Source organism: Salvelinus sp. IW2-2015, linkage group LG9 (assembly GCF_002910315.2).
Source record: "Salvelinus sp. IW2-2015 linkage group LG9, ASM291031v2, whole genome shotgun sequence".
Classification (NCBI taxonomy): Eukaryota; Metazoa; Chordata; class Actinopteri; order Salmoniformes; family Salmonidae; genus Salvelinus; species Salvelinus sp. IW2-2015.
This window is the reverse complement of record NC_036849.1, coordinates 16,095,207-16,122,969: the sequence shown is the minus strand read 5'-3', so window position 1 is coordinate 16,122,969 and position 27,763 is coordinate 16,095,207. Positions and strand designations below refer to the sequence as shown.

Here is a 27,763-nt window from a genome sequence, read left to right as displayed (position 1 = left end):
TGCGGTCCCTGCAGTCACCAAGTGTTCATCCACGCCTGTCATTATGTCTTTAATCTCCATGGTCAAACTCTGCAGTAATGTCTGCCTGGGTCTTTGTCCATCCATGACAATGGTCTGTTGCTGCGTAGACAGACTGAGCCGAGGCTGACTGAGTCATGTTCCACAAGAGTAGAGAGGGTTGTAAGTGCAGAGTTTAGTTTATTAGAGTAGTACATTTCTTTTATTTCAGTTCTGTCAAAGTAATTTGACTCGAAGAATTGTGATGATAACTAGGTTTCTTATCTTGTATTTTATCCTGCAAGGAGCACCCATGAAATTGGTCCCTACCGTGTTTGATTTTAAAAGACACTATTATAAAAAAGAATCATGTTACAGAATGAAGACCAACACAATGCCATGATGCGTCTTAGAAGAAACAACCTTCTTTCACCTACGCCCCCCCCCTATCACCCTTTCAGCCTCATTTGCGCTTTTGTGTTATTGTTTTCGGAATTTGAAATCTCCCCTCCATCTGTAACCACCACAGCAGTTAGCCAGCACGGGATTGTATAATTGGTCACGGGTCCTAAGGAAGTGTGTGTGTGGGGGGGGACCTGCTTGCAGCAGCCCAAATCTTCTTAGCCCCCCCTCTGTGCTACGGCTGCCCCGTCCTGTCCTGCCAACCCATGTGCCAGGGACGTGCTCTACACAGCTCCATCTTTCAGATCAAACATCAGATTACGCCAGTGGCCATTCAGACATACACAGTCACATGATGACAGCCTCAATCCAGATACAAAGACTATTTTCAAATCTGCTGAGTCAATGAACTTGCTCTGGGTTGAGCGCATTGCACGGGGCTAAAAAGAAGAATGATGGCCTGTTTGTCAGCCTGTGTGAATGTGGCTAACTGCTATGGCATTGGCAGATTTGTTTTACACATGCAACACAGTAGCAATTAGATGTTTAAAACTAGTTGACAATAGATGTGCTAAAGGCGATCCTTAATAAATACTAATGCACACAAACACTTCAAAGATTCAGGCCTATAGATTTACCAAGAAAAATTATAGGATAAGGGGTTAATTTGGCTGCACTGAAGGTCTACTACTCTGTTGTCATATGTAAACTGCAGTTCCAGAGGATTAGAGTAACAAGGCTGAAAGACTTTCGAGGACAAGATGGCTCGAGAAAAAAAGAGTCTTTGCAACACTGTTGAAAGAATTTCACAGTGCAATGAAGACCGAACAGAAAATAATGACTTGGCATAACGGAAACCTCCAGAAGACCTTACGGAGATGATCATGACGATAATAGTCTTCATAGTTAGGCCATAACTGACATAATTGACCAAAGACCTAAAAGTTGTTTACTCAGGGTAGCAGAGGTTTTTGAGCTTTAACGCTGACCAATGGGCCTGAGTAGTGGTGATGCGCTGTATACAGCTGCTCATTTGCCAGTAACTGGATGATACAGAATGTGCTGTTGCAGACAGTGCGAGACAGATTTTCCTCCAACGTGTGTGTGTGTGTGGTAGCCTATTCTTAGCAGGAGAATGAGCCTGGATAATGAAGGGCAGAGGAAGGCTTGTTGCGAACTCCTTGAAGTGGAGTCTATGTATGTACAGTTACTGATGATGGTAATGTAGGATTATAGAGAAGCATTAGCCACCCCCACTGTTTAAATAGAAATCCAGATTCGGTACCACCACAGGGACATGGATGAAGGAGACTGCTGCTTGGCACAACGGGAGCGTTTAATATGATTATACAGGCTGGCAAGACAACGCACCACGAATGACAACAGCACACCTTGTTCAATTACACTGATATCCTTCTTCAGGATCGGTGGGTCCCCTGCGGGGCGGTTGAGCTAACATAGGCTAATGCGATTAGCATGAGGTTGTAAGTAACAAGAACATTTCCCAGGACAGACATTTCTGATATTGGCAGAAAGCTTACATTTTTGTTAATCTAACTGCACTGTCCAATTTACAGTAGCTATTACAGTGAAAGAATACCATGCTATTGTTTGAGGAGAGTGCACAGTTTTGAACAAAGTTAATAATGATCAAATTAGTCTCATTTGGGCAGTCTTGATACAACATTTTGAACAGGAATGCAATGGTTCATTGGATCAGTCTAAATGGTGCACACTGCTGCCATCTAGTGGCCAAAATCTAAGTTGCACCTGTGCTGAAATAATACATTATGGCCTTACTCTTGCATTTCAAAGATGATGGGGGAGGGGGGATACAACTTTTTTTGGTGTTTTTTTTTGTATTATATTTTACCGGCTCTATTGTGTTATTCTCCTACATTCCTTTCACATTTCCACAAACGTTCAAATGTACCAAGAAACTGCATAGCCTTGCTTCAGGGCCTGAGCTACAGGCAGTTAGTTTTGGGTATGTCATTTTAGGTGAAAATTGGGGGGGAAAGGGGGATCGATCCTTTAAAAACATACTTTTTGGCTGGTTTTGCTGTGTGTAGCCTAATATTGGTGCGTTTGAAGAGAACGGCCTTGAATATGTATCACTAATCCATCCATGGTTAGGTTATGAATGCTTAATCATCTGTAATGACATGGTTTTGAACAGAGAATGAACAGGTTTGAGTCCTCTGAACGAGAGGATCAAGGACATCTGACAGCATTAGCAGTTACACACCAGTGTCTTGGTCGGTCACTGAATCTGCTGAATCATTTTATCGTGCAAGGTAATGGTTGGTTGTCCTAAAGGAAGGGGACATGAGTTGCAGTTTTTACAGTTGATTCCTAAAACTTCACACCCTCTCGAGACTGATTTGTTTTCAGTCACAACAAGCCAAGCAACTTAGTTTAAATTCAATTGATTAGTTACAGACAATGCATATTTGCCAGATTGTAGGTTGTTGGGAGATTAGTGTTCAGACTAGTTCTGCTCCCTTCAATCCCACCATCTCTTGTTATCGACTACTTTTTTTTACTGAATCATAGCTAGTTTGTCATTATTTTACCACTGACCGTTTGCCCTTTTCTCTTGACATCTTATTTTTGCCTCTGCCCCTTGTGCAACAGTACAGCATTTAGTTGTCACTCATAACAAGGTTGCGAATCTGTCACCTAGACCGACTAATCATTAATTAATCTGTTTTCTTGAGCTATTTGTGTCTAACAATGTTTTCCTGTGGGAAGAAAGGGTTGCTCTCATTAATGACTTGTATAACCCTATTTATTCACCATCTGGACTATAGCTTTGGCTGAGCTGCAAATTGACACGTTGTGTTACGTCTTCATGAATGACATGCGTTTTACTAACACATTAGTGGTCACTAGGCATGCCGGCCGGGTTCCCATGGAGATCAAATTGTATTTGTCACATGCACCGAATACAATGGGTGTGGACTTAACCGTGAAATGATTGCATACAAACCCTTCCCAACGATGCTGCGATTAAAAAAAAAAAAAAAAGAGGAATAAAATACACAGGGAGTACCAGATATACAGGGAGTACCAGATCAATGTGCAGGGGTATGAGGTATTTTTGAGGTGGATGTGCATATGAAGGCAGGGTAAAGTGACAAGGCATCCGGATAAATAATATTATAATTATTAAGAGTATAATAAAGAATAGAGTAGCAGCAGCATATGGTGTGGGGGTGTTGTCTTCTCAGTGCAGATAGTCCGGGTCACCATGATCTATTTAGCAGTCTTATGGCTATTTAGCAGTCTTATGGCTTGGGGGTAGAAGCTGTCTCGGAGCCTGTTGGTCCGAGAGCAGATGCTCCGGTACCGTTTGCCGGATGGTAGAGTGAACGGTCTATGGCTTGGGTGGCTGGAGTCTTTGGCAATTTTTCGTGCCTTTGACACCACCTGATATAGAAGTCCTGGATGGCCGGGACCTTGGCCCCAGTGATGCACTGGGCTGTCCGCACCACCCTCTGTAGCATTTTGCGGTCTAGGGTGGTGCGTTTACCATACCAAGCGGTGATGCAGCCAGTCAAGATGCTTTCGATGGTGCAGCTATATACCTTATATATATACCTAGGGCCCATGTAAAATCATTTCAGGTTCCTGAGAGGGAAGAGGCCATTTCGGGCCCTCTTCGCGACTGCTGCTGTTGTGGACCATGTTAAGTCCTTAGTGATGTGGCCGTCAAGGAACTTTAAAGTTCTTGACCCACTCCACTACAACCCCGTCGATGTGGAGGGTGCCGTGCTCTCCCCTTTATCTCCTGTAGTCCACGATCAGCTCCTTGGTCTTACTGATGTTGGAGAGGTTGCCATGGCACCACACTGCTAAGTCTCTGACCTCCCTGTAGGCTGTTATGTTCCCCAGTTTCTGTGTTGTAGTTTGTATTTGAGTGTGTGTGTTTCAGGAGAATGCTTCCTGAAGTTCTCCCCAAGCAGCTGATTGGTTGCCCCAATTGATGATTGGAGAGCTGACCCCGCCCCCTCGTCAAGACGCAGCTGTCTCTAATTACAAATGCCTTCTGAAGCTATAAAAGCCAGTGTTCTGTTCAGAAGAGAGAGATGGCCCAATCCTCCTGACAGAGCTGGTGTAACTGAGTCAGGTTTGTAGGCCTCCTTGCTCGCACACGCTTTTTCAGTTCTACCCACAAATTTTCTATAGGATTGAGGTCAGGGCTTTGTGATGGCCACTCAAATACCTTGACTTTGTTGTCTTTAAGCCATTTTGCCACATTGGAAGTATGCTTGGATTGTCCATTTGGAAGACCCATTTGCGACCAAGCTTTAACTTCCTGACTGATGTCTTGATGTTGCTTCAATATATCCACATAATTTCCATCCTCATGATGCCATCTATTTTGTGAAGTGCACCAGTCCCTCCTGCAGCAAAGCACACCCACAACATGTTGCCACCCCCGTGCTTCACGGTTGGGATTGTGTTCTTCGGCTTCGGTTCTATTTTTTTTTTTTAAATCAGACCAGAAGACACTTCTCCAAAATCTGCGATCTTTGTCCCCATGTGCAGTTGCAAACTGTAGTCTGGCTTTTTAATGGCGGTTTTGGAGCAGTGGCTTCTTCCTTGCTGAGCAGCCTTTCAGGTTGTCTCTATAGGACTCGTTTTACTGTGGATATAGATACTTTTGTACCTGTTAACTCCAGCATCTTCACAAGGTCCTTTGCTGTTGTTCTTGGATTGATTTGCACTTTTTGCACCAAAGTACGTTCATCTCTAGGAGACAGAACGCGTCTCCTTCCTGAGTGGTATGACTGCTGCGTGTTCCCATGGTGTTTATACTTGCGTGCTATTGTTTGTACAGATGAACGTGGTACCCTCAGCCGTTTTGGAAATTGCTCCAAAAGGATGAACCAGACTTGTGGAGGTCTGCAATTTAAAAAAAAAAATTTTTTTTAGAGGTCCAGGTTTTGCAGCTCTCTCAGAACATCTGCTATCTGGGTTTGGGTGAAGGAGAAGCGGGGGAGGCTTGGGCAAGTAGCTGCGTGGTGTTCCGGAGCTGTTGGTTGGGATAGCCAGGAGGAAAAGGGAGAAGCTATTGTCGACCCAATCGTATTTTACTGTAAGCCTAAATATCATACCAAATCTCAAAATATGGGAAGGGAGTGTTTCAATATGACTGATCAGGGAAGTTTTATGAGAATGACCGTTCCAGATTCTACCCTCATAAGAAAGATGGGCCAGCATATCGCCCACAATCAACTTCGGCCCATGATGCACCGCTGTTGGAATGTTCCCTCTTGAATGTGGAATGCCGCAAGAGTAGGCCATAGGTCCGCTGCTATCTCAATAGCTTTTTGTCTTCCTCTGAGTCTGGTGGGCCTTGCTTGTGTCCTCCAGAAACTCCCAGAGGAATGCCATCCCTTTGAGCTAGATTGTGCCCCTAAACGCCAGCCCCTGGCCTGGTACAGCTTCCTATCCAGCTGCTTGTATGTCCTACATGTCATCCTTCAGACAATCATTTGACTAACATGCAAAGGAAGGTAGCCCAGTAGCTAGGTCTGTTTAGTTCTTCAGCGAACTCCACTGACATTTGTTGTCATGCCATTCTTGTTTGTATGACAACAGAACATGACAGAAGACTGCTAGATGTGCAATTCCACAGTAACAGAATTGTGCTGAGACTAAAATGTTTCACTTTAAAATGTATGCCAAACAAAAACCATTGATTTCAAAGTTTAACAAACCATACAACTGCACAAGGACTACTTTTATCCATTTACACTGAACATTTTACAAAAAAATACTTTTACTGGAAGAACTGTGCAGATGCAAAATCCCCTTCTGTTTATCTCCTTCATGTTTTCCAAAAACTCTTAAATATCTGTTTCCCGAATTAAGATTCAAAGATTTCTGCAGAAACAATGAGCTATGACTATGAGCTATGAGCTATGACATGACACCTTGACTTTGAAAAAATCTCTTTCGGTTATTGAACTACAGTAAGTGAAGTGGATTTACACCTGGTAACGGAATTACATCATGGGTCCCTGATCTGAACTACACAAATGCATAATTATGGATATGAATGTCATTCTCAGGTAAATAGGTGCTCAAAGTAAAAAATATGCAATACCCTCCTTTGCATATTTGGGTATTTATTTTAAACAAGATTTGGTTGGTCTGGACCGGACCAAATCTGAACCAATCATAAACATCTGTTTTTAAAAAGTTTGGACATCAAAGCACAGCACAGAAGAGGAGTACAATACAGTACATTATAGTAGGGCTGGGTGATATGAACAAAATATTATATCACAGTATTTTAAAATATGATATCATGGTATTTGATGGTATTTTTTGTTTTTTAATAATAAAAGTTGTACATTTGCTTTGAGTAGTGAGTGAACCTAGGGTGGCAGCACATACATTATAAGGGATTTCAATTAATCTTTATTTTTTGTTTTATACTGTTCAATTCAACTTCAACCAAAACAAATCTCAGCACTTATCATTTCCTGCACCAATTGCAGTGGTGGAAAAGTACCCAATTGTCATACTTAGATACCTTTTTAAAAGAAAATGAATCAAGTACAAGTCAATCAGTAAAATTCTACTTGAATAAAAGTATTTTGTTTAAAATATAAATTATTTCAAATTCCTTAAATTATTAAACAAACCAGATATTTAACATTACATTTAAGTCATTTAGCAGACGCTCTTATCCAGAGCGACTTACAAATTGGTGCATTCACCTTATGATATCCAGTGGAACAACCACTTTACTAATAGTGACATCTAACTCTTTTAAGGGGGGGGGGGGGTTAGAAGGATTACTTTATCCTATCCTAGTATCCTTAAAGAGTGGGGTTTCAGGTGTCTCCGGGAAGGTGGTGATTAGACTCGCTGACTCTGGCGTCGTGAGGGAGTTTGTTCCACCATTGGGGTGCCAGAGCAGCGAACAGTTTTGACTGGGCTGAGCGGAACTGTACTTCCCTCAGAGGTAGGGAGGGAGCAGGCCAGAGGTGATGAAACGCAGTGCCCTTGTTTGGGTGTAGGCCTGATAGAGCTGAAGGTACGGAGGTGCCGTTCCCCTCACAGCTCCGTAGGCAAGCACCATGGTCTTGTAACGGATGCGAGCTTCAACTGGAAGCCAGTGGAGAGAGCGGAGGAGCGGGGTGACGTGAGAGAACTTGGGAAGTTGAACACCAGACGGGCTGCGGCGTTCTGGATGAGTTGTAGGGGTTTAATGGCACAGGCAGGGAGCCCAGCCAACAGCGAGTTGCAGTAATCCAGACGGGAGATGACAAGTGCCTGGATTAGGACCTGCGCCGCTTCCTGCGTGAGGCAGGGTCGTACTCTGCGAATGTTTGTAGAGCATGAACCTACAGGAACGGGTCACCGCCTTGATGTTAGTTGAGAACGACAGGGTGTTGTCCAGGATCACGCCAAGGTTCTTAGCACTCTGGGAGGAGGACACAATGGAGTTGTCAACCGTGATGGCGAGATCATGGAACGGGCAGTCCTTCCCGGGAGGAAGAGCAGCTCCGTCTTGCCGAGGTTCAGCTTGAGGTGGTGATCCGTCATCCACACTGATTATGTCTGCCAGAACATGCAGAGATGCGATTCACCACCTGGTATATCAGAGGGGGAAAAGGAGAAGATTAATTGTGTGTCGTCTGCATAGCAATGATAGGAGAGACCATGTGAGGATATGACAGAGCCAAGTGACTTGGTGTATAGCGAGAATAGGAATCAGATGGCACCAAATTGTTTTTATTTACGGATAGCCAGGGGCACACTCAAACTCAGACATAATTTACAAACAAAGCATTGTGTTTGAGTCCTCCAGATCAGAGGCAGTAGATGACCAGGGATGTTCTCTTTACAAGTGCGTGAATTGGACCATTTTCCTGTCCTGCTAAGATTTCAAAATGTAATGAGTACTTTTAGGTGTAAGGGAAAATGTATGAATGAAAACGTACAGTATTTTCTTTAGGAATATAGTAAAGTAAAAGTTGTCAAAAATAGTAAAGTACAGATACCCCCAAAAAAACTATGTAAGTAGTACTTAAAAGTATTATTACTTAAGTACTTTACACCACTGCTCAGTTGAGAGAATTTTCATACTGCCATGTAAGGCTGCACAATATGGGCAAATCTAGGATTTATTTTTAACCAAATGTTGCAATTGCAATTACAGTTTTGTTTGAGTTGGCAACGAATTAAAATGCCAGGGAGGAGTTATTGTGACAGGGTAGGAACTAAAGTGCTGATAAGTGTTTCCTAGAGGACCTTATAAGTTTTGGCTACATTGCATGTTTTCTATTAGCTACTTCATGTAGCTAACATATTCTTGCTTTGCATTTAGATGATACTGTTGCACATACAACATGCTAATTTAGGTCTACACCATCACTGGTATTATCAGGCTGTATTAGCTAGCAACGTTTGCTCTTACTCAGTACATTTTATTAGCTAGCTAGCTATTAGCATTAGCGGCTAACAATTAGCGTCTCACAAGATTTAGGGCAACTTGCTGAGAAAAGACAAACTAATAGTGTCATTGTAGAACGCTAGTGGATTTATATTAAGAAGCAAAGTGAAAACAGCATTGTCATCAACATTGTTGAATGTGCTGCATTGACCATGCAGACTGAACGCAAGTGTCTCGTTGAGGAACAACAAATTACTTCAACATTTTTCAGAGATAGCCATGTATGCATTTAATGATTATGCATCGATTATGCAATCAATTTGACTTTATTTTTACTAATCTAACTACATAACATTGTCATTTATTTTAATGGTAAATCTCTATTGATAAACTGGGTAAATCAAGATATTGTCTAGGCATAACAGGGTTTCCGTTAGGAAAATGCTGTACTGGACATTTTCACTGGCAGCATTTTAATTTGAGAAATTTATCAGACATGAGTTGGGTGCGTGACCTGATTAGGTCGTCCACCCGCGGTGCTCAGAATGACAGAAATCACATTTAGATGATGGTTATTCATCTTAACCTTTCTAGCGGAACCCCTCGACAACATTCCGCTGAAAAGACAGCGCGCGAAATTCAGAAATATTTTTTGGAAATATGTAATTTTCACACATTAACAAGTCCAATACAGCAAATGAAAGAAACTTTTTGTTAACTTTTACTTGGTACTCATCCCGGATCCGGGAGCACCCCCCACAGTAAAAAAGCTGACTAGCATAGCCTAGCATAGCGTCACAAGTAAATACAAGCATCTAAATATCATTAAATCACAAGTCCAAGACACCAGATGAAAGATACAGATATTGTGAATCCAGCCATCATTTCTGATTTTTAAAATGTTTTACAGGGAAGACACACTATGTAAATCTATTAGCTAACCACGTTAGCAAAAGACACCACTTTTTTTACTCCACCACTTTTTTACTCCATCAGTAGCTATCACTAATTCGACTAAATAAAGATATATATATATAGCCACTAACCAAGAAACAACTTCATAAGATGACAGTCTGATAACATATTTATGGTATAGCATATGTTTTTTTTGAAAAATTTGCATATTTCAGGTATAAATCACAGTTTTACATTGCAGCTGCAATCTGAAATAGCGTTGGAAGCAGCCGGAATAATTACAGAGACCGACGTCAATTACCAAAATACTCATCCTAAAACATTTCTGAAAAATACACAGCCTACAGCAATTGAAAGACACAGATCTTGTGAATCCAGACAATATTTCAGATTTTCTAAGTGTTTTACAGCAAACACAATATATCGTTATATTAGCATACCACATGAGCTAACATCACCCCCGCATTGAATCAAGGCAAAAGGGGCGATAACGTTATCGCCACCAAAATATATTAATTTTTTCACTAACCTTCTCAGAATTCTTCAGATGACAGTCCTGTAACATCATATTACACAATGCATATAGAGTTTGTTCGAAAATGTGCGTATTTAGCATCACAAATCGTGGTTATGCAATGTAATCTGTCAAAACATGGCATGCATTCTGGCCGGCGCCATCTTGGAAAGGCACCTATGTTTACGATTATTTATCGATTAGATTGACTAAAAAAATACAGGTTGGACAGCTAATGAAAGATATGCATTGGTTATTAATGCAACCGCTGATTTAGATTTTTAAAATTAACGTTACTAGACATACATTGTGAGTTACAGCCAGACTAGTGCCGCAAAAAATGGCCGACAACTGCGTTTACATTTTTTCACATAAATACGGAATAAAATCATAAATAACTCTTACTTTTGGACGAGCTTCCATCAGTATCTTGGGCAATGTGTCCTTTGTCCAAAAGAATCGTTGCTTTGTTGTAAAACGACCTCTTCAACTTCGGAACTAGCAGCTAACGATAGCTACACGGCACACACATGTCCAAATCCTCAAACGCAATACTAAGGAAATTCCGAAAAATAGCAATATACTCGCATAAACTGATATAAATCGGTTTCAAATAACTTCGTTATGATGTTTCTAACACCTATATCGAATTAAATCACAGACGGATATATCTTTGACCAATAACGAGAGCTTTTGAGCATGCCATTCTGATGTCCTCCCTTGCGTCCTGGCGAGCGTCCAAAAGAAGGGACATCTCACTCCATTGCGTTTTATAAACTCTGAGAAACACGTAGAGACGCCATTCCACTTCTCATTGGTTACTGACATCCAGGGGAAGGCGGGTGCAGTTCATTTCGATCCATAGGGCATACACAGAGCTTAAAACTGATCCGAGATCAGAGACTATTTTTCAGAGCTTCGCATGTCCTGTCATGATTTTCGCTGTAGAAAGAGTTCTGGTTCACCCACAGACATAATTCAAACGGTTTTAGAAACTAGAGATTGTTTTCTATCCAATAGTAATAATAATATGCATATTGTACGAGCAAGAATTGAGTACGAGGCAGTTTAATTTGGAAATGTAAAAAAATAAATAGTGCTAACAGCTCCCCCTATTGACAAAAGGTTATTAATCTACCCATCGTGTCCGATTTCAAAAAGGCTTTACAGCGAAAGCACGACATATGATTATGTTAGGTCAGAGCCAAGTCAAAAAAACACACAGCCATTTTTCTAGCCAAAGATAGGAGTCACAAAAAGCAGAAATAGAGATAAAATTAATCACTAACCTTTGATGATCTTCATCAGATGACACTCATAGGACATCATGTTACACAGTACATGTATGTTTTGTTCGATAATGTGCATATTTATATCCAACAATCTCAGTTTACATTGGCGCATTACGTGCAGTAATGTTTTGATTCCAAAACATCCGGTGATTTTGCAGATAGCCGCATCAAATCCCAGAAATACTCATAATAAACATTGATAAAAGATACAAGTGTTATTCACAGAATTAAAGCTGTCTCTTATACACATCTAGATGTGTATAAGAGACAGCTGACATCCAGGGGAAGGCGGGTGCAGTTCATTTCGATCCATAGGGCATACACAGAGCTTAAAACTGATCCGAGATCAGAGACTATTTTTCAGAGCTTCGCATGTCCTGTCATGATTTTCGCTGTAGAAAGAGTTCTGGTTCACCCACAGACATAATTCAAACGGTTTTAGAAACTAGAGATTGTTTTCTATCCAATAGTAATAATAATATGCATATTGTACGAGCAAGAATTGAGTACGAGGCAGTTTAATTTGGAAATGTAAAAAAATAAATAGTGCTAACAGCTCCCCCTATTGACAAAAGGTTATTAATCTACCCATCGTGTCCGATTTCAAAAAGGCTTTACAGCGAAAGCACGACATATGATTATGTTAGGTCAGAGCCAAGTCAAAAAAACACACAGCCATTTTTCTAGCCAAAGATAGGAGTCACAAAAAGCAGAAATAGAGATAAAATTAATCACTAACCTTTGATGATCTTCATCAGATGACACTCATAGGACATCATGTTACACAGTACATGTATGTTTTGTTCGATAATGTGCATATTTATATCCAACAATCTCAGTTTACATTGGCGCATTACGTGCAGTAATGTTTTGATTCCAAAACATCCGGTGATTTTGCAGATAGCCGCATCAAATCCCAGAAATACTCATAATAACTGTCTCTTATACACATCTAGATGTGTATAAGAGACAGTCTCGGGACCGCGCGTCACGAGCCTGATACACTCTGCCAGACTACTGACCCATTCAGCTCCCATTCCCCCCTCCTTTATAGCAGACGCCTGAAACAAGTTTCTGAAGACGGTTGACATCTAGTGGAAGCTTTAGGAAGTGCAACATGACCCCATAGACACTGTATTCGGTAGGCCAAGCTTTGAAAAACTACAAACCTCAGATTTCCCACTTCCTGGTTGGATTTTTCTCAGGTTTTCGCCTGCCATATGAGTTCTGTTATACTCACAGACATCATTCAAACAGTTTTAGAAACTTCAGAGTGTTTTCTATCCAATACTACTAATAATATGCATATATTAGCATCTGAGACCGAGTAGCAGGCAGTTTACTGTGTGCACGCATTTCATCCAAAAGTGAAAATGCTGCTCCCTATCCCAAACAGGTTAACAGAACATGCAACTCGAGGATGAGCACTTTGAAGATGTTAGAACAACTGCCACATTTACTTTTCCTCAGCCTACAAGATGAGTAATGAACAGCAAAATCACTAGCCTATGCCAATCTAACATACAAACGCTTTGAATAAGAGATTCACTACATGGAACAACAGTCCCTTAGATGTTTTTTGAAGGGACTGTTGTTCCATGTAGTGAATCTCTTATTCAAGTTTTCAAGTTTGTTCTGAAGTGTCTTATTATTGTTTATTATCCTAACTCTCGCATGTCATACATAGGTACGGATACCCCCAAGGGACATCCTACTACAGTTTACAGCAGCAGGCACTTATTAACCGGTGTTCTGTGACCTGTGCTCACTGACCACGCTGAAGATGGGATGGCCTGGGGTGTGAAGACTGTGTGTTTATGCTTTAACTGTCTCTGACGGGGCTACTGTCGTTCTTAGAAAACCACACAGGCCCTCTGTTTCCTCAGCGACTTGTCTCTCTGCTCTAAAGCTTTTCATTTAGTACTGAGAGCGCGCACACACTCAGACTGCCTTTTCTCCTCTCTATCAACCTCTTTCTGGAGCACTCACAATCTGCCAGTTCCTCTCTATATATCAGCAATGTAACACCCATTTCTCTCCCCTCCATTAATGTGTATGATGGATGTTCTGGTAGTTCAGTGCCTTATGGCTGGTTGAGATGTATTGTGTTGAGAGGCAGGCCATTGATCCTTCCCAGTAGTAGAACAAACAGTTTTTTGCATTTTGTAAATCTTTGAATCCTTCGCTGCCTTTCTCCCAATCTTAGCAGCTGGGCACTGCAGCCTCTTCCCATCCTTCACAAGTTATGGATTTATAGAGATGGAGCATGTACAGTCAGGTCTAAAATTATTAGCACCCTTGATATAGATGAGCAAAGAAGACTGTGTAAAATAAATAATACAAATATTGAGTTATATTGTATTTCCCCCCAAGAAAAAATATTGGGAAATTATTTTATACTAATATTTGCTCAGAAAGAGATTTTACAAAATCTCAAAAAGATAGGGGTCAAAATTGTTACCCCTGTTTAATACTCCAGCACCCTCCCCTTGCAAGGATAACGACAGAGCCTTTTTCTAAAATGTTTTGAGATTGGAGAACATGTTGGGAAGGATCTTAGACCATTCCTCCATACAAAATCTTTCCAGATCCTTGATCTCTTTCATCTGCACTTATGGACTGCCCTCTTCAATTCAAACCACAGGTTTTCAATGGGGTTCAAGTCCGGAGACTGACATGGCCATTGCAAAATTTTGATTTGTGGTCAGTAAAAAAAAAACGTGGTGTGAGTTTTGAATTGTGTATGGCGTTATTTTCTTCCTAGAAGATCCACTTACGGCCTCCTGGCAAAGTCAACCAGGTTTTTAGCTAAAATGTCCTGGTACTTGGTAAAGTTCATGATGCTGTTGACTTTTTAAAGCTGCAAAATGTAACCTTTTTCAGCGACCTGACCTAATTCACATAGAAATGTGAGTTATAGATCTGTCATTCTCATTGAAAGTAAGTCTAAGATGCGGTAGATCTGTTCTATGTGCATTTTTTTGTTTTGTCTCTTACTTTTGGTTTTGTATACCAGCTTCAAATAGCTGCAAATACATTATATTTGGTTATGGAATATATATATATACATAAAGTATGTGGACACTTCTTCAAATTAATGGATTTGGCTTTTTCAGCTACACCCGTTGCTGACAGGTGTGTAAAATTGAGCACACAGCCATGCAATCTCCATAGACAAACATTGGCAGTAGAATGGCCTTACTGACGAGCTCAGTGACTTTCAACGTGGCACCGTCATAGGATGCCACCTTTCTGTCAAGTTTCTGCCCTGCTAGAGCTTCCCTGGTCAACTGGAATGAGATGTTCGGCAGGGACTGGGAGACGAGTCAGGACCTCCGACTGGGGCGAAGGTTCACCTTCCAACAGGACAGCAACCCTAAGTACACAGGCAAGACAACACAGGAGTGGCTTCGGGACAAGTCTCTGAATGTCCTTGAGTGGCCCTGCCAGAGCCCGGACTTGAACCTGATCTAACATCTCTGGTGAGACCTGAAAATAGCTGTGCAGCGACGACCCACATCCAACCTGACAGACCTCGAGAGGATCTGCAGAGAAGAATGGGAGAAGCTTCTCAAATACATGCGTGCTGAGAGAGATATTTCTATAGCTGATTTTCCGTCTCAGTCCCAGCTTTGATGCACCTGTACTGACCTCGCCTTCTGGCAGGTATTTTGCCCACGGCAATGCGTTTTGCAGACCACACTACCCTCTGGAGAACCTTGCAGTTGAGGGCGGTGCAGTTGCTGTACCACGCGGTGATACAGCCCGACAGGATGCTCTCGATTGTGCATCTGTAAAAGTTGTTTTAGGTGACAAGCCACATTTTTTCAGGCTCCTGAGCTTGAAGAGATGCTATTACGCCTTCTTCACCACACTGTCTGTGTGGGTGGACCGTTTCAGTTTGTCCGTGATATGTACGCCGAGGAACTTAAAGCTTGCCACCTTCTCCACTACTGTCCCGTCGATGGGGGTGGCGTGCTCCCTCTGCTGTTTCTTGAAGTCCACGATCATCTCCTTTGTTTTGGTGAGGTTGAAAGGTTATGTTCCTGACACCACACTCCGAGGGCCCTCACCACCTCCCTGTAGGCCGTCTCGTCGTTGTTGGTAATCAAGCCTACCACTAGTGTCGTCTGCTAACTTGATGATTGAGTTGGGGGCGTGCATGGCCACGGAGTACAGGAGAGGGCTGAGAATGCACCCTTGTGTTGAGGATTAGAGGGGTGGAGATGTTTCCTACCTTCACTACCTGGGGGCAGCCCGTCAAAGTCCAGGACCCAGTTGCACAGGGCGGGGTCGAGAGCGAGGGTCTCGAGCTTAATGACGAGTTTGGAGGGTACTTTGGTGTTGAATGCTGAACTGTAGTCAATGAACAGCATTCTTACATATGTATTCCTTTTGTACAGATGGGATAGGGCAGTGTGATGGCGATTGCGTTGTCAGTGGACCTATTGGGGCGGTAAGCAAATTGGAGTGGGTGTAGGGTAAGGTGGAGGTGATATGATCCTTGAATAGTCTCTCAAAGCACTTCATGATGACAGAAGTGAGTGCTACGGGCCGATAGTCATTTAGCTCAGTTACCTTGGCTTTCTTGGGAACAGGAACAATTGTGGCCATCTTGAAGAATGTGGGGACAGTAGACTGGGATAGGGATTGATTGAATATGTCCGTAAACAGAACAGCCAGCTAGTCTGCGCATGCTCTGAGGACGCGGCTAGGGATGCCGTCTGGGCCGGCAGCCTTGCGAGGGTTAACACGTTTTAAATGTTTTACTCACGTTGGCCACGGAGAAGGAGAGCCCACAGGCTTTGGTAGCGGGCTGTGTCAGTGGCACTGTATTGTCCTCAAAGCGAGCAAAGAAGTTATTTAATTTTGTCTGGGCTGATTTTCTTTTTGTAATCCATGATTAGCTGTAGACCGTGTCACATACGTCTCGTGTTTGAGCCGTTGCGTTGCGACTCTACTCTGTCTCTATCTATACTGACACTTTGCTTGTTTGAGTGCCTTGTGGAGGGAATAACTACACTGTTTGTATTCGGTCATGTTTCCAGTAGCCTTGCCATGATTCATTTTTTTTTTACACGAATGTTGCCATCAATCCACGGTTTCTGGTTAGGGAAATATGTGTGTGTGGGCACTGTATTTTTAAAATATTTTCTACATTTATTGAAAATTAAATACTGTAAAATCAAATTTACATAAATATTCAAACCCCTGAGTCAATACATGTTAGAATCATGTTTGGCAGTGATTAGAGCTGTGAATCTTTCTGAGTAAGTCTAAGAGATTTGCACACCAGGATTGTACAATATTTGCACAATACTATTTTTTTTTTAAATTTCGAGCTCTGTCAGGTTGTTTGTTGATCATTGCTAGACAGCCATTTTCAAGTCTTGCCATAGATGTTCAAGTATATTTAAGTCAAAACTGTAACAAGGCCACTCAGGGACATTCATCTTGGTAAGCAATTTCAGTGTATAATTTGGCCTTGGGTTTTAGGTTATTGTCCTGCTGAAATGTGAATTAATTTCCCAGTGTCTGGTGGAAAGCAGACTGAACCGGATTCCTTTAGGATTCTGTCTGCATGGCTCCATAAAAAAAAAAATTGTTTTGTTTTTTTAACTCCCCAGTTCTTAAAGATTACAAGCATACCCATTACACGATGCAGACACCACTATGCTTGAAAATATGGAGGGTGGTACTCATTAATGGGTTGTATTGGATTTGCCCCTAACATAACTTTTGGTTCATTTGAATATACAAAGTGTTAATTGCTTTGACATTTTTGCCGTATTACTTTAGTGTCTTGTTGCAAACAGGATGCATGTTTTGGAATATTTCACATATTAGAGCCCAGTAAATTTCGATCCACCCTTAAGTGTGAAACATTTATTTGCCTTCCATAGCAGAGATTTTCCTACTTAATATTCAACAATGACATGATCTGTTGGGGTGGGTGGGTGTGTGTGTGTGCGCATGCTTTGTCAGTACCTCATACCACTTTCAACATGGCTGTGTTTATTCCGTGGATAGAGAGCTATATGACATAGAGTAGGCCTATCAACCTACAAGCATATAACTGTTTTTCGTCATGCTGGTTTGTTTTATTATTGAGAGAGGGAGTGCGAGAACAGTACATCAAGACTGACTTAAGGGAAACCACATGTGGGGCTCAAGAAAATATCATTAAAAACATAGCCACAGTAATCTTCCCCTCAGTCTGTGTTGTCAGGTTCCCTTAAGCAGGAGGAGGAGTTGTAGTACTATTTATTATGGTCTGCTGGTGATGTTGCCGCATCAATCCTTTGTTGTGTTTTCATAACCATTAACATTTTATTACTCCACCTTTCCCGGAGATAGGTCCCCACCTGCTCCCTCTCCCTTTCTGCTCCCTCTTTTCTCCGCTCTCTTGCGCTCTCTCTCCAACCCTTTTGAGTGGCGTGGCTGTGCATGTGCTTAGCAATGGAATGATCTTCTATGCTGTGGTCTTCCCTACGGAACAGCACACGGTGTGAGATAATGACACAAATCCTTTACCAGTGCCAAGCTCTCTAATTACCCCTGCTCTTCTGGGGAGAGAACAGACTATTAACCATCTGTTAACGTTCCACCCTCTAGAACCAAGCCTGTTTTCATCCATTTCACCGTCCTGGTGCTCATACACATCATACTTGTACACCTCCGTAATCCTGTTTTTATGGTATTATGTCTTTGTTGTCAATAAAGTCGAAGGCCCCACATGACGTATCATTGTAACTGGGATATAGAGGAGAGAAGATGGGAGTGCCTTATTTAAAACACTTTCCCCATGTGCAATGCCCTTTACGTCAATGTTCAGCTGATCTACTACGATTAAAAACCTCTGAAGTGCTTTATTTAACCTCTCCATCTCTGTCTGTACAGAGGACGGACCCTCAGCTCCTGGCCCAGTTCTACTATGCTGATGAGGAGCTCAACCAGGTGGCCACAGAACTGGACAGCCTAGATGGGAGGAAGGACCCTCAGAGGTGTACGCTGCTGGTCAACCAGTTCAGATCCTGTCAGGTAAGAATCTAAAGGGGCTGACACTGGTTCATTTCAGTACCCTCGGAATACGGCCACAATTCTGTAGCTGGTCTCTTATCGTTTCATTTCAGCATGTTTCTAATTTCTTTTAGACTTCCATCTCCATAAATTAATAAAAATCCATCACAGACATTTCATTTGAGAGTTAATGCTGTAACCCAGTTTGGCAGAGAGCACTTGAAGTCCACCATGCCAATCAAAGTGAGTGAATTGAGGTATTGAAGTTTGACCTCAAATGTTTAAAACTATGACGACAAACTCTACAACAGGGGAGTTTGAACTGCAAAAAGCTTGAGATTAGTTGGCTGATATGTTAGAGGCTGTGCGATTGTCCCAGTAAGCATTGATTGGACGGGCTGTTAAATCAAGCCGGTTCACAGTGGTAAGGAGAGATAAGGAGTCCCTCTGAGTGCAAGCAGTTGATTCAATCAGGTTTTGTTGCTGTTTTAAAAGCCTTTATCAGGTTATCTAGGTCAGGAATGAAGACTTGGATGAGTGACTCTGGAAAGATCAATGAAGTGGCGCTATTAGAGATTGGATCTTTAAGTCTCTCTACTTCTCTATATAGATATCATGACACCTGGATTGATGTTTTCAGGCACTATGGGGTCAGAGTAAAGGATTGACTGTCGGGTTGTTTTGAATGACTTATGTCAGTGTTATGTAGATCCACTATAGGATATTAGTCTGCTTGACCGGAGATGACGCTTTTTCGCCTCACAGACGTATTTGTCTCTGTTTGAGACCTGTCACATGACAGATGGAGGACTGTTGTGTCTATTTGGAGTTGGGGGGCTTCTAAACTGCTCTTCCTCCAGATGTGAGGTCAGGTGTGTGGGCTCTGGACTTTGTGAGGGATGGCTGCCGTGCTGCTGCCTGCTGTTCAGGGGGGTGGCAGACAGAGGTTGTTAGCAGGCCCACCAATGTGCCTGAGCCTCGTGCACCCAGGGCCCAGAGGGGGATGTTCCTAATAAGGTCACTGCTTGATCCCCAACTGCTTTCCCCCTCTTTCTTTTCCCTCTCTCTCCATCCTCCCCCACCCACCCCTCGCTCTCTTTCTCCATTCCATGCTCTCATTGTCCCTTCTCCCGCCATCTCTCTCTGCTGAGTATTTGTATTCGCGTCATTATCGCCTTAAATTGACCACGCCGGGAAGTACTGTGTGTTAGCTTTGCGTCATGTTGTGCTTCGTAAACCCAAAGGCTTTTAGCTGACTGCAGGATGTTTTCAGCGACTGAGAATCATCCATCCTGGTTTGGCAATTTCCATATCTCCCCCTGAAAGAAAATAAGTGCTTCGGGGACGCAACACAGCCTCTTATTCTCACAGCTAGTGTTTTGCTTACACACAAACTGCATTTTGTTTCACATAAATATTAAACGCGTAATAGATGTGATACTTGTCAGGTAGGCTTTTAAATCCCATGGTTAGAAAAGTATTTTGATGTAGGTTACCTCGTTGACAAGGAACACCAGGTTAATAGCATGCTTTAATAATACCACGTATACATGAGACCCCCAGAATGGAAGCCAAGTGGTCTGAAGGTGTAGAGTTGTCTGCTCGACCCTAACGTTTCTGTTATGAGCTCTTATTGATCGCCATGGGCCTCGGAGGTGCCAAGCTGCACAAGTTATGTTGGCGTAGTTGCTCTCACAGCATGGACTGCACCAGTGGAAGAGATGCTCGTTCTTCTTTTCTCTTTTCCTGGCAAAGCATCAACTTGGAGGGTAGGAGTGTAGAGCGAGCAAGCTCTCCATCTATCTTCTGCTACTGTAGGTATCATCTCAACGTCATGATGTGTGATGAGAGGCTGATGGTGATCAAGATTAGGCCTAGTTGTAGTGTAGCACACAGGACAATGACCAGATGAGCATTGGGCTGGTGGGGGCACTGGGAACCGGCCAAGGCGTAGGTAGTACAGCACTGCAATAAAGTCGGTGGTTAAGCTTTTTAATCTTGCTCCTCGGGGCTAGCAGCAGCAACGTAATGCTGTTCCTGGAGAGAGAGGGAGGGAGATAAAAGGCTCATTGTTCAAACTCTTGTACATGCCAGCGGCACATAAGCTCTTGATTAGCTCTGGCTGTGCGTGACAGTTTGTTTGCACCGCTGGAATTATGGGATTTAGTTGAGTGTTTTTTTTTATTGCGTTGTGATTGAGGGCTGTAATGGGACCATTCTGTGCATTGGCCTGTTTAATTGTTTTCAGCCTGTTCCCTGTTCAGAGTTCTCCAGACACTGCAGTAAAATGCTCTACCTGTGGTGGGGCTGTTGAGTGGATGGTTTTACAGTGGTAGTTTGTGAAACATTATGATCAAAACTTCCGCGTTTTGTTTGCGGTCGTTCATCACCAACAGAATTTGTGTTATTGACGCCCCTTTTCATTCAGTACATTTTATCTTGACACCCTTTTTTTGTTCAGTACGTTTATTCACTCATTTATTCAATCTCTATCCCTGTCACTCTCCCTGTGTCTGCAGGACAATGTGTTGAACATTATCAACCAGATCATGGATGAATGTATTCCTGGCGACAGAGCCAACAGAGACTTCTGTGTCAAGTTCCCAGAGGAGATTCGCCATGACAACCTGGCTGGACAGCTATGGTTTGGGGCTGAGGTACTGTACTGTATACCCTCCAGTATCATCTCACATAACATTAACAATACGTACTCTGCATGAATGTTAGTCTGCTTGACACTATAGGCATTCATCAGTTACAGTCATGTTTCCACAATGTAATGGTCAGCTGGATCATTGTATAACTCATTCCTTGTGTTAGCCACTTGTGCATAGACAAGTTTGTCTTGAAGAAAAATATACAATATTTGAATGAGACTACCCTGGATAAAAAAGGGTTAAATAACACAAGTCATTCCCTTCTCTCGCCATCTTTACGTGAAGTGTCTGGCTGCAGGCTCAATCATCATGAACAGGGAGATAGAGAGCATGGCCATGAGGCCTCTAGCCAAGGACCTGACCAGTAGTCTGGAGGAGGTCCGCAACATCACGCGAGACCAGGCCCTCAGAGACCTCAACTTCTACACAGACCGCATGAGGGACACGCTGCGCCACTTCGACAGCCTCTTTGCTGAGTTTGAGCTCAGGTAGCTACAGGACATCAGCATCTTACACTATTGGACATCATCAACATATTTGACTGTATGTATTTTAATGTATTTTTACATGATTCCCTCTGTCTGTCAGCTATGTATCAGCCATGGTGCCTGTGAAGTCTCCCAAAGAATACTATGTTCAGCAGGATGTGATTGTGCTCTTCTGTGAGACTGTGGAGAGGTGAGTTGTATGGGGGGGAGACAGAGAAAGAGAGACAAACCATGTCACGGGGAAAAGCCATGGGACTGTATGAAGGCTAGGTTTGAGTTTTTAGGTTTGTAACGTTGGAGTTGGTACTAAGATGACAGTCGAGTGGTTGTCCAATATTATTTCGCAACCTCACGGCTTTGTTGTGTTTGTCTCAGGGCACTCAAGCTGGGCTATCTCAGCCAAGATATGATCGATGACTATGAACCGGCTCTGATGTTTACAATCCCCAGACTAGCCATTGTGTGGTAAGTGTTGTTTTCTGTCTCCTCTTGTTCATCTTCTAGAACTCTCTGATACTAATAACATTTTATAATCCCCCTGTCTCTCCCTCAGTGGTCTGGTGGTGTATGGTGAAGGTCCACTCAACCTGGATAGGAAACCAGGGGACATGTCTGAGCTCTTCCGGCCCTTCCGCACTTTACTGAAGAAGATCAGGTACTGTTAAGAGGATGCATATATAGATTGTTCTCTGTATTTAATCATAGGTAGAAAATAGCTCTGAACCATCGCAACAATCTTGTGGACATAATTCGATTTTGCCGAACAGTCTAAAAATCATGGGCCAATATCAGCCTCATTGCGTGATTATTTTAGGCTGGGCGTTTAAGTATCTTATTACGGTTGTGTTATTCCCATAGGGACCTGCTGCAGACCCTGTCAGAGGAGGAGTTGTTGACGCTGGAGCGGAGCCTCTGTATCTCTCAGGACGGGTTCCCCTTAGTCCCCGAGCTTCCCCCCACCCCAGCCCCCACCATTGCCCCAGACCCCCTCTCATCCAGCAGCCCCACCGGTGACATCCCGGAGGAGCCGACTGAGAGGGAGCAGCAGCAGCAAGAGGTGCTGTCTCTGTGCATCTCCCACATCCAGGATGTGGAGGACAGGGAGTGGGAGGAGGTGGAGAGGGGGGGAGAGGAGGAGCGGGGTAGTCTGTGTGAGGAGGCGGAGGAGGCGGACCAGGCCTGCTCCATGCAATATGATGAGGAGGAGATTGAACAGCTCAACATGATGGTGCACCGCGTGGGGGACGAGATGTTCACGCTGCTGTCCCCTCCCAGCCAGGGACAGTCCCCAGCCCACCGCCCCAACAAAGGGGGCTCTATCGGTAGCTCCAGCACCGAGGCCTCCCCCATCCGAGTGCTGGTGGGCCAGGGCAGGACAGGTCTCTACCACGAGGAAGAGGACAGAGTCTTCTTCATGGAGGACCTGGACGCAGGAGGGGACCTTGTGACCAGCAGTCGTCTAACCTCGCCTTCCAAAGCCCCTCAGCCCTCTTCTCCTCAGCCCAGCAGGCCTGGCCCCCTGACCGACTCGTCCAGGAATGGATGGTCCACTGAAGCCCAGTCAGATCTGTCCCAGCATCCTCACAGCCAGCCCTCACAGTGCCACAGCACCAAGCGACCCGGCCCTGGCCGGGAGCCCCTGCCCTACACTAACGGCTGGGAGGTGGGCCTGGAGGGGGCGGAAACTGCTGAGGTCATCGCACACCGCATGGGAGGAATGAAGCTATCGGCCACCGTCATTTTCAACCCCCACTCCCCCAGCCTGACTGAGCTGGCTGTGGACAAGCTGCTCTTGCCCCGGCAGCTCTCCTCCTCAGAGACAGAGCCATGCGCCCCCCTGGTGGCCACAAACTGCCTGCTCAACTCCTGTGTCTGCTGCGGCAGCTGTGAGGTCGGCCATGATGACACCCTCACCATGGACACCACAGGGCTGGGAATGAGCCTGGGGTTGAACAAACACTGCAAGCCCCACAGCTCTGTCATCCAGTCCTCTGCCTGCCACCTAGCTTCCTCAGGACACGACCTACATGGGAAAGGGGACTCTCCCCCCCAGCTGACGCCCCCCTCTCGCTGTTCCTCAGAGCCACCTCCGGGGGAGGAGGAAGGGGACCAGCGCTGTGACAAGTGCCTGGTGGTGGTGGCCCCGGGGCCTCAGCAGTGCCTGGGCCAGAACAGGAGCCCCATTGGGGTAAGGGGAACCCCAGAACCTTGTTCCCACCAGTGCAGGACAGTGAGGAGGCCTCAGGCCAGCGGGGGAAGGGACAGGACTGGGACCAGAGAGGCAGACAGTGAGTCCAAGGAAGAGATCAAGAAGAACACTAGGTATGACTATACAGAGCATTTGGAAAGTATTCAGACCCCTTGACTTTTTCCACATTTTGTTACGTTACAGCAATATTCTAAAATTGATTAAATAGTTTTCCCCCCTCAATCTATACACAATACCCCATAATGACAAAGAAAAAAAAAAAATTGGGACTTAAATATCACATTTGCATAAGTATTCAGATCCTTTACTCAGTACTTTGTTGAAGCACCTTTGGCAGCGATTACAGCCTCGAGTCTTCTCGGGTATGACGCTACCATCTTGGCACACCTGTATTTGGGGAGTTTCTACCATTTTTCTCTGCAGATCCTCTCAAGCTCTGTCAGGTTGGATGGGGAGCATCGCAGCACAGCTATTTTCAGGTCTCTCCAGAGATGTTAGGTTCTGGGCTCTGGCTGGGCCACTCAAGGATATTCAGAGACTTGTCCCGAAGCCACTCCTGCGTTGTCTTGGCTGTGTGCTTAAGGTCATTGTCCTGTTGGAAGGTGAACCTTAGCCACAGTCTGAGGTCCTGAATGCTCTGGAGCAGGTTTTCATCAAGGATCTCTCTGTACTTTGCTCTGTTCATCTTTTCCTCGATCCTGACTAGTCTCCCAGTCTCTGCCACTGAAAAACCCACAGCATGATGCTGCCACCACCATGTTTCACCACAGGGATGGTGGCAGGTTTCCTCCAGACGTGATGCTTGGCATTCAGGCCAAAGAGTTCAATATTGGTTTCATCAGACCAGAGAATTTTGTTTTTCATGAGTGTGCAAAGCTGTCATCAAGGCAAAGGGTGGCTACTTTGAAGTTTCTAAAATATTTTTTGATTTGTTTGACACTTTTTTGGTTACTACATGATTCCATATGTGTTATTTCATAGTTTCGGTGTCTTCACTGTTATTTTACAATGTAGAAAATAGAAAGACCCTGGAATGAGTAGGTGTCCACATACAATTCCAGTCAAAGTTAAGAAGCTATTTATTTTGATTACTTTTAATACATTTGCAAAATGTTTACATCTGTTTTTGCTTTGTCATTCTGGTGTATTGTGTGTAGATTGATAAGGGGGGAAAACAATTGAATCCATTTTAGAACAAAATGTGGACAAAGTCAAGGGGTCTGAATCCTTTCAGAATGCACTATGTGCTATACATGTGGTGTTTGGGTGATGTGTTATTAGGGCTCCACTTCATAGCATGTAGGCCTCAACAACAGTCATTTACATCTCTTTTGAAAGCAAACTTCCTCCACGTCTGGTCTCTGGCTAATTTAATCCACATCTTGTCATCCAGTTTTATGTTCTGTTTGCTATTTGCACTTTGCTTTATGCTACTTTTGTAGTGTAACTTTCACAGATCCTATTTTATATTGCCCATCTGTTATCAGTTTATATTTTATATTTAATTATTTAGCTTTTCCTCTTTTGTTATTCCCAGTTTTTTTCAGGACTCTCCTCTCAGCTCAGTCTCCAGTAGTGACTGTGAGAGTGTGTCTGTCACCACATGTAGTCTGTCCAGCAGTGCTTACACAGCCAGGTAACCGCTGACCCATTTGTGAGCGGCTGTATCTGTACTGTGTGTGTGTGTGTGTGTGTGTGTGTGTGTTTCTGTTTCATATGTTACAGATTATGGTCATATAAACCTTTCCCATCAACATCTCTATTTCACCCATTACTCACTTTGAGATTGAAATCAAACACAACCCCTATTGTACAATGCATATTCAGTACAGTACACTATGTTGATGAGCAGTGTTGTGTGTTGATAAGAATGACAATGAATGTGACTGTCCCTCCCCCTGCTCCTCTCTCCATTCTGTCTCCATCTCCCTTCACTGTATGTCTCCATCTCTCTTTCTCTCTCTCTGCCATGTGCGCTCCTCCTGTCTGCTCCAGCCCTGTCAGTAGTCTGACCACGAGCTCGGGGACGTCAGAGGATCTGGACCACCATGAGATCCAGCTGGCCCTGCAGGCTGCTAAGATGGCCGCCAGGAACAAGATCCGCTCGCGCTTCCACAGCAGCAGTGACCTCATCCACCGCCTCTTCGTCTGCATATCGGGTATGTCTCTCAATCAATCAATCAAATGTATTTATAGAGCCATTTTTACAACCGCAGTTGTCACAAAGTGCTTGTACAGAAACCGAGCCTAAAACCCCAGAGAGCAACTAATGCAGATGTAGCGGCACGGTGGCTAGGAAAAACTCCCTACAAAGTCAAGAATCTAGGAAGCAACCTAGATGGTAACCAGGCGTGCTCTTCTGGCTGTGCCCGGTGGAGATTATAAGAGTACGTGGCCAGTAAGGCCAGGTCGTTCTTCAAGATGTTCATAGAAGACAAGCGGGGTCAAATAATAATCACAGTGGTTGTACAGGGTGCAAGAGGTCTGCACCTCGGGAGTTAATGTCATGTCAGTTGGCTTTTCAGCTGATCATTTAGAGGTCGAGACAGTATGTGGGGGGGGGGGGGGTTCCATGGCCACAGGCAGAACAGCACGACCAGGTAACTGGGGACAGGAACAGGCAGGAGTCGTCAGGCCAGGTAGTCCTGAGGCATGGTCCTAGGCCTCAGGTTCTCTGGGGGGAGGGGAGAGATGGGAGAATTAGAGCAAACCTATCTAAGATCACACAGGACAACAGATAAGACAGGAAAATTACACCATATATAACAGACTGACCCTAGTCCCCCGGCACAAAGACTATTGCAGCATAAATACAGGAGACAGACCGGGTGGGTCGGGGGACACTGGCCCCGTCCAAAGTTACCCCCGGACAAGGATAACCCCACCCACTTTGGCAAAGCACAGCCCCCACACCACTAGGGATATCAGCAGGCCAGTAACGTACTACCCTGAGACAAGGCCGAGTATAGCCCACAAAGATCTCCCCACCGCACAAGCCCGAGGACAGGAAGGATGGAAGAGCATGAGCAAGCCAGTGACTCGGCCCCGTAATAGGGTCAGAGGCAGAGAATCCCAGTGGAGATAAGGGATCTGGCAAGGCAGAGACAGCAAGGGCGGTTCGTCACTCCAGTGCCTTGTCATTCACCTTCACGCTCCTGGGCCAGACTACACTCAATCATAGGACCTACTGAAGAGATAAGTCTTCAGTAACGACTTAAAGGTTAGAAGGAGAAGGAGCCCTGCGTCTTGTGACTAGTGTACGTGTAGGTATGTACTGCAGAACCAAATCGGCGGAAGCCAGTGTAGGGAGGCTAGCACTAGGGTAATATGATATTTTTTGGGGTTCTAGTCAAGATTCTAGCAGCCGTATTTAGAGTAGAGGTCGACCGATTATGACTTTTCAACGCCGATACTGATTATCGGAGGACCAAAAAAAGCTCATACTGATTAATCGGCCATTTTTTAAAAACATTTATTTATTTTTATTATTTTTAGTTATTTATTTATTTGTAATAATGACAATTACAACAATACTGAATGAACACTTATTTTAACTTAATATAATACATCAATCAAATCAATTTAGCCTCAAATAAATAATGAAACATGTTCAATTTGGTTTAAATAATTCAAAAACAAAGTGTTGGAGAAGAAAGTAAAAGTGCAACATGTTAGCTTTTTTACATGGCACGTTTAAGTTCCTTGCTCAGAACATGAGAACATATGAAAGCTGGTGGTTCCTTTTAACATGAGTCTTCAATATTCCCTGGTAAGAAGTTTTAGGTTGTAGTTATTATAGGAATTATAGGACTATTTCTCTCTACGATTTGTATTTCATATACCTTTGACT

The 27,763-nt window shown here is 43.7% G+C and overlaps 1 protein-coding gene across 2 annotated transcripts in view; it reads left to right on the top strand.

Annotated features, from left to right (window-relative positions):
* zfyve28 (zinc finger, FYVE domain containing 28) overlaps positions 1-27,763 on the top strand; it is a 52,273-nt gene that overhangs the window by 8,776 nt on the left and 15,734 nt on the right. The window contains exons 2-10 of one of the 2 annotated variants that reach the window (XM_023994451.2): positions 18,440-18,580; positions 21,079-21,216; positions 21,502-21,704; positions 21,805-21,894; positions 22,080-22,169; positions 22,258-22,359; positions 22,563-24,026; positions 25,451-25,549; positions 25,909-26,072. In XM_023994451.2, the coding sequence (XP_023850219.1) occupies positions 18,440-18,580; positions 21,079-21,216; positions 21,502-21,704; positions 21,805-21,894; positions 22,080-22,169; positions 22,258-22,359; positions 22,563-24,026; positions 25,451-25,549; positions 25,909-26,072 (2,491 nt within the window). The remainder of the gene's footprint in view (positions 1-18,439; positions 18,581-21,078; positions 21,217-21,501; positions 21,705-21,804; positions 21,895-22,079; positions 22,170-22,257; positions 22,360-22,562; positions 24,027-25,450; positions 25,550-25,908; positions 26,073-27,763) is intronic. The other variant, XM_023994452.2, reaches the window with a different exon arrangement.